Source organism: Pangasianodon hypophthalmus, chromosome 18 (assembly GCF_027358585.1).
Source record: "Pangasianodon hypophthalmus isolate fPanHyp1 chromosome 18, fPanHyp1.pri, whole genome shotgun sequence".
In the NCBI taxonomy this organism is placed as follows: domain Eukaryota; kingdom Metazoa; phylum Chordata; class Actinopteri; order Siluriformes; family Pangasiidae; genus Pangasianodon; species Pangasianodon hypophthalmus.
In genome coordinates this window covers 17,627,807-17,645,685 of record NC_069727.1, presented here as the reverse complement: position 1 = coordinate 17,645,685, position 17,879 = coordinate 17,627,807, and the positions used below count along the sequence as shown (strand labels likewise).

Sequence of the window (17,879 nt, the reverse complement as noted above, 5' to 3'; positions counted from 1 at the left end):
CCGTTTCATCCACAGACATACGCCAAGTTTTTCATTTCTCTCTGCCTGCTTAGATTTTCCTGTTAGTAATGTTGTCCCCTCTGTCGTCAGAAGGTTTTAATGTTACGCTGTGTTGTTATTAGAACTACTGTTATTCAACATGGGAGGCACAGTGGCATGATGGGTAGTGCTGGTGCTGCACCGTTCCAGTACCCACGTTTCATTCCTGAGCTCACGTTACTGTCCGTGTGGAGTTCTGTATGTTCTCCTAGTGTCAGCTGGACATGATTTCCTTCCATCTATAAGAAAAAAAAAAACACAGTCCTGTTTGACTGCTCTGAATTGCTCCTAGGTGTGAATGAGTGTGTGAGTATGTGTCCTGTTCTGGTGTCTGTCAGACTGTATTCCTGCCTCATTCCCAGTATTCCCGGGATAGGCTCTCGATCCGCCTCATTCCTAAACAGAAAAAAAATAAAGAACTATTTTGTGTTTTCCACCTTCAAAAGATTTTAAAGGTTTATTGTTTTTAAGCAGCTTTTAAATGATTAGAACCAAAACTTGAGTAGAAGGTTGATCTTTTAACTTGAAACGTTGTTGAAATTGTGTTGAAAAGATTCTGAAAATTTTATATATCATCTATGTAAAGTCAGGCCTCATAGCCGTAGCTAAGCTTCTCTTTTCCATTCAAAGCCTTCTCCCAAACCCAAGTGGGCTACTCCACTTGGGTTTGGGAGTGTTATGACCTGTTCAAGGTTTTACATGAATCAGTGTATGACATGAATCACTCATAGGTGCAACTACTTGTACAGACTGTAATAATAGCTGATCTACAGGATTCTGCTGCTTTCCAGATAACACACCTGAGACACTCTGGTCCCTTGTGTCTATTGACCTACATCCTCTCCACTGAAGAAATGCTTTGGGCCATATAAGTACAAGTATTGAAGCTGTGTGAGCTTACGTCTCGTGTGTGTGTGTGTGTGTGTGTGCGCACATAGAGAAAAGGCTTCCTGTAGCACAAAGCTTAAATCATGTCAAGATTTCCAGCGTTATCTTTTTGTGGCCCTGTGGCTCTCTCAGAAATGTGATGGAAGGATAAAGATGACACATCCTTGCCTGAACTCTAGTCATATATTCGGTAATCAGCAGAGAAAGTCACGGTATCAGGAGAGAAAACCGTTCAGTGGTTGAAATATGAAGGGTACAGCGTGTAACCCTGAACACGACAATTGTACTGCAGGAAGTCCTGCAATAAAGAGAGGCGTAAAAAAGCAGCCAGGTCTATCATCCTCTTATTGATACAACGACTGTTTTTTTGATTATTGCTACAAAAGATCTCGTATCAGATTTTTATTCTTTATATTGTGTCTGTGCCTAAAGCAGAAGGCCAACCTCTTGTCAACATAAAACAGAGGAGATGTGGTTTATAGTGGATTAACTACAAGGAGGTACAAGTGAAAACGGAGCAGCCAACACATCCAACACAAGCTATTATATGTAGCATGATAGCTAATGCATTATCTAATAAAACTAATCTAGCTAGCTCTACAGTTAACAAACCTAGCTACCCAACAAATGCTAAGTGACTCTAGTCATTTACTGGCCACATAGTGCACTATGTAGTGTGTAGAAGTCATAATGCTATACTTCAGTGCACGTAGTTAGTTTGGAAGCCATTTTGGATGCCATTTTGGATTCTGCCTACCCTCTATACTGACAAGTATGTTGCCATAGAAACAGCCAGAAGGTTGGCGTCCTCAACCCCTTGTTATTCTTATGTGTGCTTGAGAAGTACCTGGAACAAAATCTAGAAAGAATAAAGAAAGCATTTCCACCATTACTGTCAAATTTTAACAGTGATGTGAGAGTAGACAAGAGTCATAATCAAGCCACAGGTGATGGCGACAATCATTCTCAAAAGAGAAGCCATCGTCATCTTGGTGATACCACAAGGTACGATTATAAATCATTAGAGTACACAGGTGTAAAGAGGAAAGACAAACAGTACTTGGTGCGCTGGTTTCAAATTTGTTTTTTAAAACATTGTTTTTGCCATCAGTTTCGGGTTTCCAAGGGCTTTCCCCTTTCTGCTAGACTGTAGCCCGGTGTTGTAAGAGCGGTGATAACAGACTTGTGTGTAAGGACTTTGTATCGATCCTCATGTGGATGCCTCTTCATTTGACCTTTACAAAGATGGAGTTATTAACAATCCTACAGAGGTCCTAGTGCCCTGCTTTTGCGATCTGAATTTCTGTGAATATTCACTAAAATCGTTTGATTAATGTGAGTAAAGGTCATCCTCTGCCCGACTCGACGCTTCCCCCTGGAGCTTGTGTTATCCGTGCTGTTCTGCACATGTGGCCAGTGATGACAAGCGTGATTGCTCTCACTCAGGCTGCCTTGTGAGTCCTCAGGTCACCAAGATGCAGTTCCTCTCTGAGTACACGTGTGGAAAGTGAAAATACAAAAGAATAATCAAGAAGTGACTCATTCCGGTCAGAAATAGTGGTTATCTTTAACGAAAGGGGTTTTTTTTTTTTTTTTTGGCTATTATTTCAACATTTTGTATAAGGTGGTGAGCTGTTACTGGAAAATAATCACTGAAAAGTTCCAGCTTTCCCAATAACTGTTACAGTGCTCTGACACTGGAGACTCCTTCCTGTTAAAAAGGCTTTTAATTCATGTATTTTTAGGCTTATTATTATGTGAAGCATCCACCACACAAGTCTCTGTACATATTAGAGCCAGTTCTTTAATATAAGCCTGTGATTTGAATTACAGCCAAACTAACTGCCAGAGCTGCTGTTGTAGAAAATTAATCCACACCTTCTGATTGGCGAACCCGGCAGCACTGGGGTGTATACAGAGATAGTCTGCACTGGGGAGTGGTCCTGACAAGGAGATGGGAATTGAAAACAAACCCTTCCTCTCTACTCAAGCTAGTGTTTGTGCATTTGTCCATTTTCACCCCCTACATACTTCTTGCATCCTCATAAACAAACTTTTCCTCACGTGCAAAACCACATGACCTACTGTTGTGTGTAGCTTTAGATCCAGTTCCCATAACCTGGGGCTGACCCATATGCATGAATATAAGATCTGATAAACAAAGCTGTTGAAGTGAACCTGAACCTTCCAGCATTATTCTCCTTTCTGATAAGATCATTGGACTACTTGGGGTAATTACTTGCTCAACAGTATTGCAAGTGGCATCTTTGCTGCTTGGCTTGCACGCAGTCTAAATTGTGCTCATGAATTTTTCAGTGAATAGAACGCACATTCGAGAGTGCTGATGATTTTTCAAATGGACTAAAACCCTGATAGCCATCAGAGTCTCCTGTTGCAGTCATGAGTGGCGTGAAAAATCCTAATCTAAGGACAGCCAACACCGCAATAGCCCAGTTCTGGGAAAAAAAAAAAGTCTGATTAAGGCTGTCTGAAAGGGTGTTTCAAGTGCTGACAGGCCCAAGATGCAGATCCTGTCTCATCAGTAATCTGTGAGTTTGCTCGTGTCAGGAGGAGAGCTAATCTAACATTCGTATGTGTTATAAACTGCACACACTTGTTACTTGCTGGTTGACTCTGTGCAGTGTGCATGTTTCTATGCATGTTTCTGACTAGATCTTGTGATGATGAGTTATATTTTCTGCAGAGCCTGATACTGCTCACTTTATAGCCCACAAGAAATGTGGCGGTTTCGTACCACTTCCTGTCATAATCCAGCCTGTCATTCGTAAGGCAAAATAGGCACAAGTACTCTGTGTGAGAACGCTCAGAAAAATTCTCATCACGTTCTCATTACATTGCCAGAATTATTTGTAAGTTGGTTATGCAGCAAGACCGTCAATCCTTTTGTGGGAGGAATATGTTCATTATTCAATAAAAAAAATTCATATTAGAGGTACTTGCCTGGTTGCTGATTTAAAAAAGGTTCTACTCACTTAGTACCACGCAGTAACTCTAATTGCACGTTTACAGTAAAATTTCTTTAAGCTGATTTCATGTCATTCTGCATTCATCTTACTGCTGCAGTAGAAAAAAAGTCCCAGGCCTGTGACAACTGTGAATAATATACACTAACACTGTATTAGGAACACCATACTAATAATGGGTAGGGCCTCCCTTTGCTCTTGAAACAGCATCAATTCTTCATGGCATGGGATCCACAAGATGTTGGAAACATTCCTTTGAGATTCTGGTCCATGTTGAGATGATTGCATCAGACAATTCCTGCAGATTTTTCAGGTGCACTTTAATGCTGCGAGTCTCCCGTTCTACCAAATCCCAAAGATGTTCTACTGGATTCAGATCCGGTGACTGGGAAGGCCACTGAAGAACAATGAACTCATTGTCATGTTCATGAACCCAGTTTGAGTTGACTTTTGCTTTGTGACGGTGCATTATCATGCTGGAAGTAGCCATCAGAAGATGGTAAACTGTGCCATGAAGTGATGCACATGATCAGCAACAATACTCAGATATGCCGTGGCATTCAGGCGATGAGTGATTGGCATTAACGTGCCAAGGAAACGTTCCCCACATCATTACACCACCTCCACCATCCTGACTGTTGAGACAAGGCAGGTTGGGTCCATGGATTCATGCTGTTGGTGCCAAATTCTGACCCCTCCATCTGTGATGCTCAGCAGAAATCGATTTATCAGACCAGGAAATGTTTTTCCAGTCTTCAGCTGTCCAGGTTTGGTGATCCTGTACACACTGCAGCCTCAGCTGTCTGTTCTTGGCTGACAGAAGTGGAACCCGATGTGATTTTCTGCTCTTGTAGCCCATCCACCTCAAAGTTTGACGTGTTGTGCATTCTGAGATGCTTTTCTGCTCACCACGATAGTACAGAGTGGTTATCTGAGTTACTGTAGCCTTTCTGTCAGCTCAAACCAATCTGGCCATTCTCCATTGATCTCTCTCATCAACAAGGTGTTTCCGTCTGCAGAACTGCTGCTCACTGGATGTTTTTTCTTCATTTCACCGCTCTGCGTGTGAAAATCCCAGGAGATCAGCAGTTATAGAAATACACAAACCAGCCCTTCTGGCACAAACAATCATGCTACAGTCAAAATTACTGAGATCACATCCCCCCCCCCCATTCTGATAGGTGATTAACCAAAGCTGCTGGACCATATCTGCATGATTTTATGCACTCTACCGCTGCCACACAATTGGCTGATTAGATAATTGCATGAATGTACAGGTGTTCCTAATAAAGTGTTAAGTGAAAGTAATTCAGTTAAATTATCAGTGCTGTTGAATTCTTGATTCTGATTGGTCAGAAGGAGTTGATGAACTTACACAGGAAGCACAGGAAAGTCTACAGGGTGGAGGGCTTTGCAGTTTCTCGGTAATATGACGTGCAGCATTTTTTTTTTTTTTTTGGCTTGTTAACTTCAAGTGAAATAAATTTTTTCAAAAAAGAGAGAGTCTGGTGAGGCAACAACTTTTTATTGCTGTTAAAGGGATAACAGGAACTAACTTTTTTATGGACATTCCACAACATTAAATGTAACTATAAATGGATAAAATTGAAAATTGCTGTGGTTTAAGGGGAATAAAACCCTCTGGGACAAGCTGTTATTGGAAAATAATCAACTTTGGGGTGGAAATGGCCCTCCACATCACAGCACCATGTCACTGAATATTTCACGCCCCAAAGTGTTTTATACCTTACATCATCCACGTCTGCTACACTCCCGTTTTTCTGTTTAGTTAACTCAAGAAATGTACAGTACATCTCTTCTGCTTTGTTCAGCCACTCGTACATGTTTTTTAATGTAGCAAATTCCTCCAGTTTATGTCAAATAATACTTCATTTTTATTACTGTCTGATTGGTTTGCTGTTACGTCTAGAGCTGGAGGCTTCACATGATCTTAGATTTATTGTTTTTTGTTTTTTTTAAAACAATGTTTCTCTGGTTGAGAGTGTCGCACAACTATTTCTTGCATATGTTCTTGTATATCTTGTATATAAAAAGTAGGGTATATATATATATATATATATATATATATATATATATATATATATATATATATATATATATATATATATAGAATTATGTTTCTCTAAATGTGTCCTGGATCACTTTGGATAAAAATATTTCTAAAGCAAAAACAATGAGCACTGTCATATTCAAAGCACTAGGGTAACTGAAGCGAGCGCTAAATTAGCACTGCCTATTAAGGTCTTTGTGTTTGATGTAACAGACAAGCAGCTTACTCTGAATCTGCAACGAGTCTAAGAAGTGGAAATGTGTCTTTGTTACTGAGTAGTAGTTCAGTTTGACAAAATAGACCATTTATCTAGTTTAACCCATGCATTGCTGCAAACTACATTACTCAAAAAAATTATCCTTAAATTATCCTAATTATCCTATAAATAACCAAGTTGTTATTCGTAGTTGCATTGCAACATTGTAATATTGGCAATCAGATTTTGGCATTTTGTTCCCTGTGATTTCTTCCTCTTCTTTTTTTTTTTTTTTTCCACGTTCCCCCAACCTGATTGGTCAGGAGAAAAGAGCTGATGTCACTCTGCACATTTATGAAAAGTTAAACTTTTGAGAGTGTTGCGCTGTGACCAGAAAACACTGGTGGCAGCGCTTGTGGCTGCTTCACATTATAGACCTTTTTTTTTTTTCTTTTTTTTTTTTTTTTTTTTTTCCCTTAAAAGAAAACATGGGACTATTTCTCTGTCACAGTTACATCCTGTAACTTGTTACAGGAACATTCCAGCATTTTCCAACGTTTCCAGCATTTTTATGGAGCATGTCACAACAGTGGTTTCATTCTTGTTCACATTCTCTTTAACTCATTTCCCTGAACGAACCCATTTTTCTCTCACTCCCATCTCTCACTCCCTGCCTTCCTCATGCCAATGTAAATGGAAAGCAGAGCATTAGATGACAGCAGAAGATTTGTTGACCTCAGCTTAAAGGAACTGGAATCAGATGGAGGGGGACTTGCTCAAATTTAATGCAATAGTAACGAGGTTATTTGAGTGCTGTGTGTGCGTCCCTTTAACTGCCCCTCTCTGAGTGTCAGGCAGTCTGGCACCAGACACAGCACTGATGCCCACTAAAGGCCGCTCATATCTGATGCAAGCCTCCTCTCATCTGATTCTCCTCTTACCCTCATGCACAGTCAGCTCTGGAGTGGATCAGACAAGCGACAGGGACTGAAGTTGTATTTGTTACTTTTATTCATGACGCCCAGTGCATCCCCAGCACAACTACAGCGGGTGCTAAACGGAGAATAACATAAAGGAAGTAAGAAATAAGAACACAGCTGAGTGCCAGATAGTCTGCGTATGGTCCCGTGTGCTTGTAAGCTAAGCTGTGTTGTGCTCTACCACACCCTGAACAGAAGCGTTTGTGTTCCTCATGTGAAGTGTTGAAGATCGGTGAGTTAAGTTGCTGCCTATCTGACCAGCGACCCCAGAAGCCTGCACTTGTATTTCTGCAAGATCTGTGATCTGTAGAGCGAGTGCAGAGCAGCGGCATGTCACGGCTTTTGCTAGTAAGTCTGCATGCTTGTAGTGGAAGTCAAGAACTCATCCAGTGTTAGCGGAAACTTCACACATCAGCCCTGGTAGCAGGAGGGTAGGTTAACACCTCAGCAATAAAGAAGCGGGCCTCACCTCTATCTGATAGCTGAAAGATTACAAACCTTTCATGCTTCAAACACACTTTGTTGTCTGCTTATACCTGATGCTTCTAACCGCAGCTTCAAGGGTAGTGTTCTGTAAAGAAGCTTAAACTGGTTTAACAAATTGTGTGAAGGCCTTAAATATATTGTAGTGCATCAAACATCTTCATTTGTTAACCTGTTTACACCAGGTCACTTCATGACTGTATCCTGATATGAACTGACCACACTCATTTTCACTTTTATTAAAATGTGCCTCCGGTAATGCAGACTGAAATCCGTTTGCTGTATCCCTAATATTCAAATCAGCTCCTAACACTTGACCGCCAACTTTGTGTTGTTCTCCAATTTCCAGTTTCATGCAAAAGATGGTTGCCGCTTCAAAAATTCCTTCGGTCGCCGTCTGTGTTATGTCTAGAGCTGCAATGATTCAGCAGATTTATTGATGTGGATGTTTATATCCAACACATAGTTTTCTTGACTAGCAGCAGAAACGTGTTATAATGTAAGACCTCGACCTGCGTCCTGGCGAGAATGTAGTGCAGTTGTGAAATTGTCGGCGGAGGCAGCAGCAGCACTGTTACTGTTGCACCACAGAGCACTGTGCGCAAAACTGTTTACAGGCCCGGTAGTGTTAATGCAGTTTTAAAGAACACAAAAAAAAAAAAAAAATAGGTTCCATGCTGTTTCGCACTGAGTAACAAGATGTTAAATGTTACGTTGTGCCTCACTGTTTTGTCGTGCATTGTTTTATTGAAAAAAAAAAACATCCCATATGATATTTGTTACCCCCATTCTCATTTAAGCTGATTAAGCAATTGTAAGTGAATTCACATGAATAACAGCGTAATAAAATATCCATTTTCTGCAGCTTCAGTTCTGGCATAATGAATTGAGAGGGGTTTTGTTTGCCATGTTGTTTGGAGAGACGTCATCGTCTAGCTAAAATGTGTCTCGGACCCTATTTGCACCTGGTTGTTTCATGCATTTTGAGTATCCGGATTATATTGGGACTGCACTGGGATTTTCTCCATATTCACTTTTATTCAAAAGAATATTTAAACCCGTTCGCTCCAAGTCTATCAAGTCTCTCCAAACCACATTTGACAGCCAAAATCCTGCTCAGCATGTTACATTACAACACACACAACCCATGACTGCTGACATTGGCACTTTTATACCAAATTAAAAATGGAATGCAGAATCACACACATTTTTGCATCTAGCAACTGGAAATGAAAAGCGATCCAGCGTGTTCGTGGTGAAGTCTTCTTTGCATAGTATGTGTGCTATGGCAGTCTGATTTCAGAGGGATTTAATTACAAGTGTAAATTCATGTGATTTTCAGCTTTCAGTCCAGTTACAGGATGTATAAAATAACCAGGTGTACACAGGGTGTGAAACACTTGCGTTGTAATTAATAATGAAATAATAATTACAGTCTGGATATAATTCTAATACTAAATGATAGATGATAAAATGATTATTTTATTTTATTTTTTTTTTAAGGTGATTGACGGAGACACTGCATGATGCGTGAATACAAGTTAGTAGTCCTTGGCTCTGGTGGTGTCGGCAAGTCTGCACTGGTAAGTGCTCCTTTTCTTTTAGAGATATATGATATAACATCAGAGATATAATTGGACATGACATAAGCAGTACAAAAAAACAGACAAGACCTGTCTTTAATGCATAAACACTGATGTATCCTGTTTCTATATCTAATAAGTCATGTCCACTGTTGTATTTTACCAGCGAATATATTTTCCAGGTTGTTGTTCATCTTCCACCAAACAGAAGATGCTTTTGGTATGACTGCATTCAGCTGGTCACTTGCTGGTTAGATTAGTACACATTAAATCAGCGCCATAGTGCAATTCTGTGTCTTTCACGCACAAGATCCCGATTAAGAAGTGTGTTCAGTGTTGAGTGCCGAGGAATTTGACCGTCACACGGGAATCGGCGTGTCCCTGGAGGACGCAGGTTCTCAGCCGAGTCACTAGTGGGCTATGAGAACAGAGCTGGTTGCTGTCTGAGCTCACCACGCTCCACGCTGAGTTAGAGATGCAGCAGAATGACTCTGCAAATGCCTTATTGTAGACTTCTTCATGAGTTATAGTAGCAGCACAGCAGGCAGATAGTACTCCATCCCTCACTGAAATGCCAAAGCCAGTGTCTTCTCTGAGTCATTTCAAAGAAACACAACTAAAAAGTGTCTCTGAGTAAAACGGGAACTTTAAACTGGAGAACACGCAGTACTAATCCCCATCTTAAGAGCTTTTCATCTAAAATGAAATTAAATTATGAATTAAAAATGTAATTATGAATTGAACAGCAAGGCCCTTGCTTTTCAAAGAAAAGAGAGCAGTTTGGCATCAAATAAAGGCAGTTATAGCTGAACAAAAATAAGCGGTATCCTGCTGAGCATCGGATTTGCAGAGAATAGCACCTCTGAAATCAGAAGTGGTGTTTCAGAGCAAGTGTTATGGTCAATATAATCTAAAAAAAAAATAGTTTCAGAGATATTCTCGTTTTATAGTTTCTCCCTTCCAGGAAAACGTGCATTGGGAGCTGTGTGTCTTCCTTCGCTCCGTTCCCTTTTCCAACCATCCATTTGGCTGGAGTTTATTCATTTCCAAGAAGTTGGGATTAGTTCAAGTTACTTATGCTGGAGTCTTCTACCTCAGACTGATCAAGAACAAGATTCCATCTTTATACACCATCAGGGCTTCTCCATGTAGATGCATCACATGCCATGCGATGATGACCCTACTGCTGATCTACAGCATAACTCCAAAATCACATGGCATCTAGGATATCGTCTTTGTCACAGTAGACATGCGGGGGTGAAGGCGGTGGCGAGAACTAATCAACAGTTGGAAAAAAAAGTTTTGCATTAAACTCTTCACAGTTCTTCATATTTAAGCTAATTCACTAAAACAGCGGCAAGTCTGACTTCCTGTTTCAAAAGGAAATATGGCAACATACGGAATTAAACTATGGCTCTCAAGCCATTTCACAGGGACTTGATCCTCTCCTAGCACTTTACCCAATTTATTTCTGACAAACTGAAGATTTTTAAATAGAAGATTCCTGGAAAACTGCCACAGTGACTCAACCCAGTCACCTCCACCGGGAAGCGTGTGTGTGTCTGTGTGTGTGTGTGTCTGTGCAGGGCGTGTTAATGACCATCCCTCTCTCCAGTGATGGCAGAGCTCTCTCTGTGCACAGCACACAGACTTTTATTGTCCATTAGCTCTATTTGGAGCTCTGTGCAGCTCTGTGTGAAAGGCTTCCACGAGTAAATGCACTCACATTAATCCCTTTTTTGCTTCATGCTCACTGGCTGAAGGCCGTCTGTAAAATTGGATCATTCCGTCAGCAGGTTAACCTCATGTCCTGTAACGGTGTAATTGTGCACTCTGTGTGTGTGTGTGTGTGTGTGTGTGTGTGTGTGTGTGTGTGTGTAGATTGACGGTCTTCATGCCGGTTGTGTAAATGGATCAACAGCATGTGGGCCTCAGTTAGGAGCTAGCTGGTCAGGTGCTGTGTGGTGTACAGTGTGGACGTCTAGGACACATTCTCCATAACCTCACTAGCCAGGGCGAGTCCACATTTCCACTGGTTGTGTGTGTGTGCGAGAGAGAGAGAGAGAGAGAGAGAGAGAGAGAGAGGTGCAGTTAGAGTATGTGTGTGAGAGAGAGAGATGCAGTTAATGTGTGTGTGTGAGTGAGAGATGCAGTTAATGTGTGTGTGTGAGAGAGAGATGCAGTTTGTGTGTGTGTGTGTGAGAGAGAGAGAAATGCAGTTAGTGTGTGTGTGTGAGAGAGAGAGAGAGAGAGATGCAGTTTGTGTGTGTGTGTGTGTGTGTGTGTGTGTGTGTGTGTGTGTGTGTGTGTGTGAGAGAGAGAGGTGCAGTTAGTGTATGTGTGTGAGAGAGAGAGATGCAGTTAATGTGTGTGTGAGAGAGATGCAGTTAATATATATGTGTGTGTGTGTGTGTGTGTGAGAGAGAGAGAGAGAGATGCAGTTTGTGTATGTGTGTGTGTATGTGTGTGTATGTGTGTGTATGTGTGTGTATGTGTGTGTGTGTGTGTGTGATGAGCTGCTCCCTCGTTCTCTCAGTGGAACTTGTCCAGAATCGCTTGGTTTGTGGATGAAGTGTTAACTGAAGTATTTCCTATGGACGGCTGTGTAACACTCTGAGAATGATGTCAATGCCATGTCAAAGTCCCGGTCCTCTGTGCTGAGACACACACACACACACACACACACACACACACACACATACACACACACATAAAGGCAATCAAAGAAAAGTGGTGCAGGAAAGAATGTGGTGAAGCTTGGGGGTGGGGGAGGGTGGGGGCAATTATCCATTTCAATGAAACCTTTTTTCCAGTCCATGTTAGACGTTAGAGGACACTTGCCTTTTCTGCTTCAAGTGGCTCTGCGTCTGTGGCTCCGTTTCAGCGGCTACAGCTGTAAATTAGATCGGTGCTAATACAGAGCGTAAGGGCTCTAAACTGCAGAAGATTCAATTGATTCGTCTTAATTGCCACATAGGCATTTGTAGATTAAAATGCTGATTTCCTGTGGCTCTGGTCTGTAGTGTGTGTGTGTGTGTGTGTGTGTGTGTGTGTGCGCACGCGTGTGTGAGCGTGTGAGCGTGTGTGTGTGTGAGAGAGAGAGAGAGAGAGAGAAAGACAAAGAGAGAGAGACAAAGAAAAAGACACTGCACATTGATGGGAGAGATTGGATGGAGATGTGTGTAGATGATGTGGCAAAACTAAAGCAGGATTCTTCAGAATGTTTTCACGATGCACGATTAGTATTGCTTTGTGTACTTCAACGTTTTTCAGTTCAGAGATAAACATAAATGCGAATAGCATGAATAATTATTGGGCTACCTGAACCATTAGGCTTGAATGTGGCAGGTATGCGAGAGAGGTGTGTGTGTGTGTGTGTGTGTGTGTGTGTGTGTAAAAATCAGTTCTAATCTGTTTAAATCTGTTTCCAATTCATTGAGCTGTGAGGAAGCGTACAGCGCTTTTCAAACGTGTCACCTGAATTCAATTCCAAAACCTATCCGTCTTTACACACTGCGTGGAAGGGGAGGAACAGGATTCCCTCTTCAGCGTGGAATAGATTTAATCTGATCACTGAGAGCAGAGCAATGTCTGTCGCCCACACACACACTAACACACACTAACACACAAAGCTTTCTTACCCAGTCTCAGTCTCCTGGTGTCTCTCTCTCTCTCTCTCTGGCCATATATGGCACTTTGACAGCTTGTCAGTGTATATTTACTTAACAATTGTTGACCTTGGCTAAGTATGTGGTGAGAGACTAGGGTGCTTGTGTGTGTGTGTGTGTGTGTGTATGTGTGTGGGCAGGTTGTGCAGTACAGTGAGAATACAGCAAGACACCCTATCATGCATCAATCAGCTAGATCCTGCTGCATCAGCATATATCACTTCCATGTAGCAACCCACTACTATCAACCTGCTACATGTGCACACCCGCGCACACACACACACACACAAGCTGTGGATCAGGCTCTTTTCCAGCTTTTAAGTGGGTTTACATTCAGACTCACTGAGCAGTTCAGTGTGTGTGCACACGCGCGCGCACACGCACACACACGCACACACGCACACACAGGTCCAGTCAAAGCAGAAGAGTCCATTAGCATGTAGACACTGTGAGTTAGTGGAGCGTTGATCAGGAGACAGATGATTTCCAGTGCTTAGACACTGGGATCGTGCTGGCACTGTGATTGGTTCATTAGGATTTCATTAGAGCATTGCACGTCACAGTCTCTCATAAGACACATTTCCACTTTCCAATGTACAGCACAGTAACAAAACAGTGATCTTACATTTCCATCTGAAGGGCCTAAGGGTTCCCCTCTGTTAGACAGTACATATGTAATTCACACATTTTTGTCTAATCTTGGGATTAGTTATTTTGATTTTTATTCTCCAACATTTAAGGATACCTTCACCCTGAAATGCATTAAATATGATGATATTAGAATATGTATTTGCTTGAATTGTGATGTGCTTGGCTATTCTGGTGGTAATTTGTTGTTTGTTGCTGTATTTTTGTTATTTTTGATATTTCTGTGATAGGTTAGCAGTTGTCGCTCGCTCTCAGGTGGTTCATATGAAAAAAAAAAAGTGATCTCAAACAATTAAGAGATGTCGTATTAATGAGAAATCCAAAGTAGAAATAAAGGAGACAGCAAATATTAGACTTAAAGATCCAGAATGCAATGCAGCTACACAATGCAGTGCTGAGTTACAGCAGAGACTCAGCTTGGCTCGTTAGCGATGTATGAGATGACGAGCGCGATGGTGTTGATGGCAGTATTAGTATTAGCATGAAAGTTCAGGCTTTGGATCTGTCTGAGCAGAGTGTACAGCTGAGGAGGAGGAGGAGTAAAGCACTAAAGCGCTGCCGCATCACACTCTTTAGGTAGAGATGAAACGAGAAACACTACAAAATCCCAAACACTACATCCAACAGCATTGTGGGTAACGTAGGAAGTGAGAGTAGACTACTACGTCAATGAAAGGAGTTGAAACGAAAATAGTCAGCTCGGAATTTCATTACTAACTAAATCTTGATCACATGAATTAATTAATCTTTAATAATGCTAAAGATTAATATGCAAGTCGCTGAGGGGGATTTTTCTTTTAAATTTTTTTACACTAGCCAAATTTTTCTCTTTCTCTCTCTCTCTGTGTTTTGGCCTCCCACTAATAATCAGCATCTTAATTACTTTTCTATTGTGTAGAGCTCTAAATGTGTGAGTGGGGGAAGCTACTTATCAAAGCACTGCAGTCATTAATAAGGCACTGCTGAGGTCTTTGGGGCCGTTACGTGTTTGAGGGAATGATCAAAGGTCTCCCACATCGTCTCTACTCCCTCAGTCTGGAAGTTTCTATGGAAACATTCTCAGTGCTCAGGCCTGTGGGGTCGCATGTCACTGTCTGTCAATTCTCAACAAGCAAATTTGTTTGCAACAATTTTTATCCACCTACATTCTTCATTTAACGGTATTGGAGGAAAAAATGTTGTTGTTTTTTTTATGGTATGCGAGTGATGCAGGTAACATGATCACCAACAATAATACGCACTAGTATGGATTTGTTTCATAGCTGTGGTTTGCACATTGTGAAGAGTTTTTCTCCTCTTTCACTCTTTGGTGGAAAAACAAAGGATCTTTCCTCATCAGTTCTCACCCTCTGCTATATTATCACCTGTCCTCGCTCTCGATCTGCACCAGCGTCCACTTAGTCAGCGTTAATCTTATTACACTCTCATCGCTGATTTGTAACAGGGGGTTATTGCTGGCTCTCAACTCAGCTGTTTTGTCTGAATGTATTACAAAAGTTATAACACAATTACACATTATTATTACAATTTTTACAATTCAGATTGGTCCAAATGTCATGTTCACACACATTGGTCTAAATGTAGCATTTACAAAGAGGTTAAATGGAAAATATAAGCGAAATGGCCAAATTTTGCTAAAGTAACCACAAAGAAAACACAACACTGCTTTTAAATTAATTATATCTTCAGTTACTTGACAGGGATGAATTTTTCCTTAGCGTCCCTAACACCTTTCATAAAGCGTCTCTTCAGGCCTCATTTTTGTCTTTACCTCTTTATCACACGTCTCATTCTGTACAGATACAGAAAGATATCTCTGCTGTTGTGTAAATTATTTATTTTATTCTTCTAATTTAAAGCAATCAATAACAGTACAGTGCAAATGTGAAATGTCTGCATTTTAATAATTAAGACAGTTCTGAACATATTTAGAAATGATCTTAAATGATTAAAAATGTCGATCAGCTTTGAGTAACATGAACTTCTTCCAATTGTCAGAGGAACGTTTACAGTCCACTCAGACTTTATAGACTTTTTCTACTTGATGAATTATTAGATGTCTGTCGGGAGCGTCCCGATCATTGATTGAAGGAAGTAAATTAGACCTACCTGAGTCCACACTCACATTGCTCTGCCTAGTAAAATAGGACATCTATGCACTGAGCTAAGTTGAACTGAGGTTCATTTTTTTCTTAGGATTATACTGAAAGAGCTACCACACCAGATTCAGTGTTGAATGAGAACAAATAGCAGCAGCATAGCATAGCTAAGTAATGTTACAAATCAAGTTCCCAGGGGGACTAGCGGAAACCCTCTGTGTTCCCGATGTCCCTTTTCATGTGCAGCTCTATTCTAATTCATAGTAGTGTCATGTCCCAGGTAATCTGAAATAATTATATACTAAATGCTGTAAATGAATTTCAATTTGAATAATTTGTCTCTTTCTCTCTATCACTCTCTCTATCTCTCCTACTTTTCTGGCTTTTCAGACTGTTCAGTTTGTTCAGGGGATCTTTGTGGAGAAGTATGACCCCACAATAGAAGACTCATATAGAAAGGTGAGTAAACTTCCTTGTGTCCTGAGATGAGTGATGTAATGCTGATCTAGTTTATAATGGGATGGCATGACGGTCATTTCTGATTAAAGTGAATTCTCTCTAAATATCACACTTTGCAGTGTTCCACTTGCACTTTGGGTGGTCACTTTTCTTGATGAGTGATTGGACGTCTTCCTGGTTCTGCTTGAGGATATTCTCCTCCAGGGCTATTATTCTATCACTAAACTCGCCAACTATCAGTCTGTTTTTTCCCCAGCGCTACACAGACTTCCCTTTGTCCGTTTTGAATGACTGCAGGCACGTGAATATGTAGGCGTTGCAGTTGTAATGTGTCAGAAAGTGAGAGTGTGTCTGTGTGTGTCTGCAGTACCCTTCCTGTGCATGCATTGTGCGTCACACTCAATGGATGGCACTCACTTTTACTGTGCAGTGATTTACCTGAGCTGCGTGAGTAATGAGACAGCTCAGAGAGGAAGGAAAGACTGTGGCCTAAATATGCGTAAATGTGCATAAATCTTCTGCCTGTCATGTTCTCTGCTATTTGTGTTTATTACTGGTCATACCACAAGGCCCTGAGATGACAGCTGTGACTAAAAATGTAGCTTCTCTCAAATGCTAACAGGAAGTCCCATGTGGGTCACCACCCTTCTTCCTCGCTGCGCTGCACGCTGGTGCCCCAGGGGCACTTCCTGTGGGTGAGGTTTACCGGTGCTGACAGAATGCCGTACAGCGCTGGATACGAGCCAGTGTAGTACTGTCATCTGTCCAAGCAAGGAGGACATGGAAACCCCCAAACTAGAGCCAGGAATTTCTTTCATGCTTATATAATGATTTCCCTTATAGTATGAGGTTCATTTAGATCCTGGTCTCATGTATGCGGTATAATTTCGGGTCCCATGCATGTGGTATAATTTCAGGAATTTCTTTCATGCTTATATAATGATTTCTGCTATAGTATGAGATTTATTTAGATCCTGGTCTCATGCATGTGGTATAATTTCAGGAATTTCTTTCATGCTTATATAATGATTTCTGCTATAGTATGAGATTTATTTAGATCCTGGTCTCATGCATGTGGTATAATTTCAGGAATTTCTTTCATGCTTATGTAATGATTTCCATTATAGAATGAGATTTATTTAGATCCTGGTCTCATGCATGTGGATTGACAAAATTTCAGGAGGCAGATTACCCATCTGAATAATCCTGTGAGAGAATTCGTAGCCCCATGTAGGCTTTCTTTAAATTAGCAGTTAGTACAGCCAGCTTGTTGCTCAGTGCATCACTTGTGTGCCAGCAGGAAGTTAGATAACAGTGTTGCAGGCATTTATGGGCAGCATCATTATATAGTCTAAACATGCTATAGAGAAAGCATTAATGTCTATTTTGCATGTACTTGAGTCATTTCTTCCTGTTTTTTCTTTGCAGCAAGTGGAGGTGGATGGCCAGCAGTGTATGCTGGAGATCCTGGACACTGCAGGGACGGTAAATAACACGATACTGAAATTCTAGTTCACCACTTAAGAGTCGAGTTGTCTAACACTCTAAATGCTGCATGTTATTGCATTACTGTAGATGGATTCCTGTCTGCTATGCCAGTTACCCACACATTACTCATACTGTAATGCAGACTTTATTATTATTATTATTATTATTATTATTATTATTATTATTACTACATAAGGAAAATCATGTGTGGATTAATATAAAAAGGTTCATGTAGAAAGGAGTATGCTTCATTTATCCATTATCTGTTTGGGACAAAGACTTTTTCAAGCATG

At 40.9% G+C, this 17,879-nt stretch overlaps 1 protein-coding gene across 4 annotated transcripts in view; it reads left to right on the top strand.

Annotated features, from left to right (window-relative positions):
• The window catches only part of rap1b (RAP1B, member of RAS oncogene family), a 57,056-nt gene that overhangs the window by 27,857 nt on the left and 11,320 nt on the right, over positions 1-17,879 (top strand). For 3 of the 4 annotated variants that reach the window (XM_026923047.3, XM_026923046.3, XM_053241635.1), the window contains exons 2-4: positions 9,145-9,224; positions 16,030-16,098; positions 17,527-17,583. In XM_026923047.3, coding sequence (XP_026778848.1) covers positions 9,165-9,224; positions 16,030-16,098; positions 17,527-17,583 — 186 coding nt within the window. In that variant the 5' untranslated portion in view covers positions 9,145-9,164. Of the gene's footprint in view, positions 1-3,500; positions 3,511-9,144; positions 9,225-16,029; positions 16,099-17,526; positions 17,584-17,879 lie in introns of those variants that run through there. The other variant, XM_053241636.1, reaches the window with a different exon arrangement.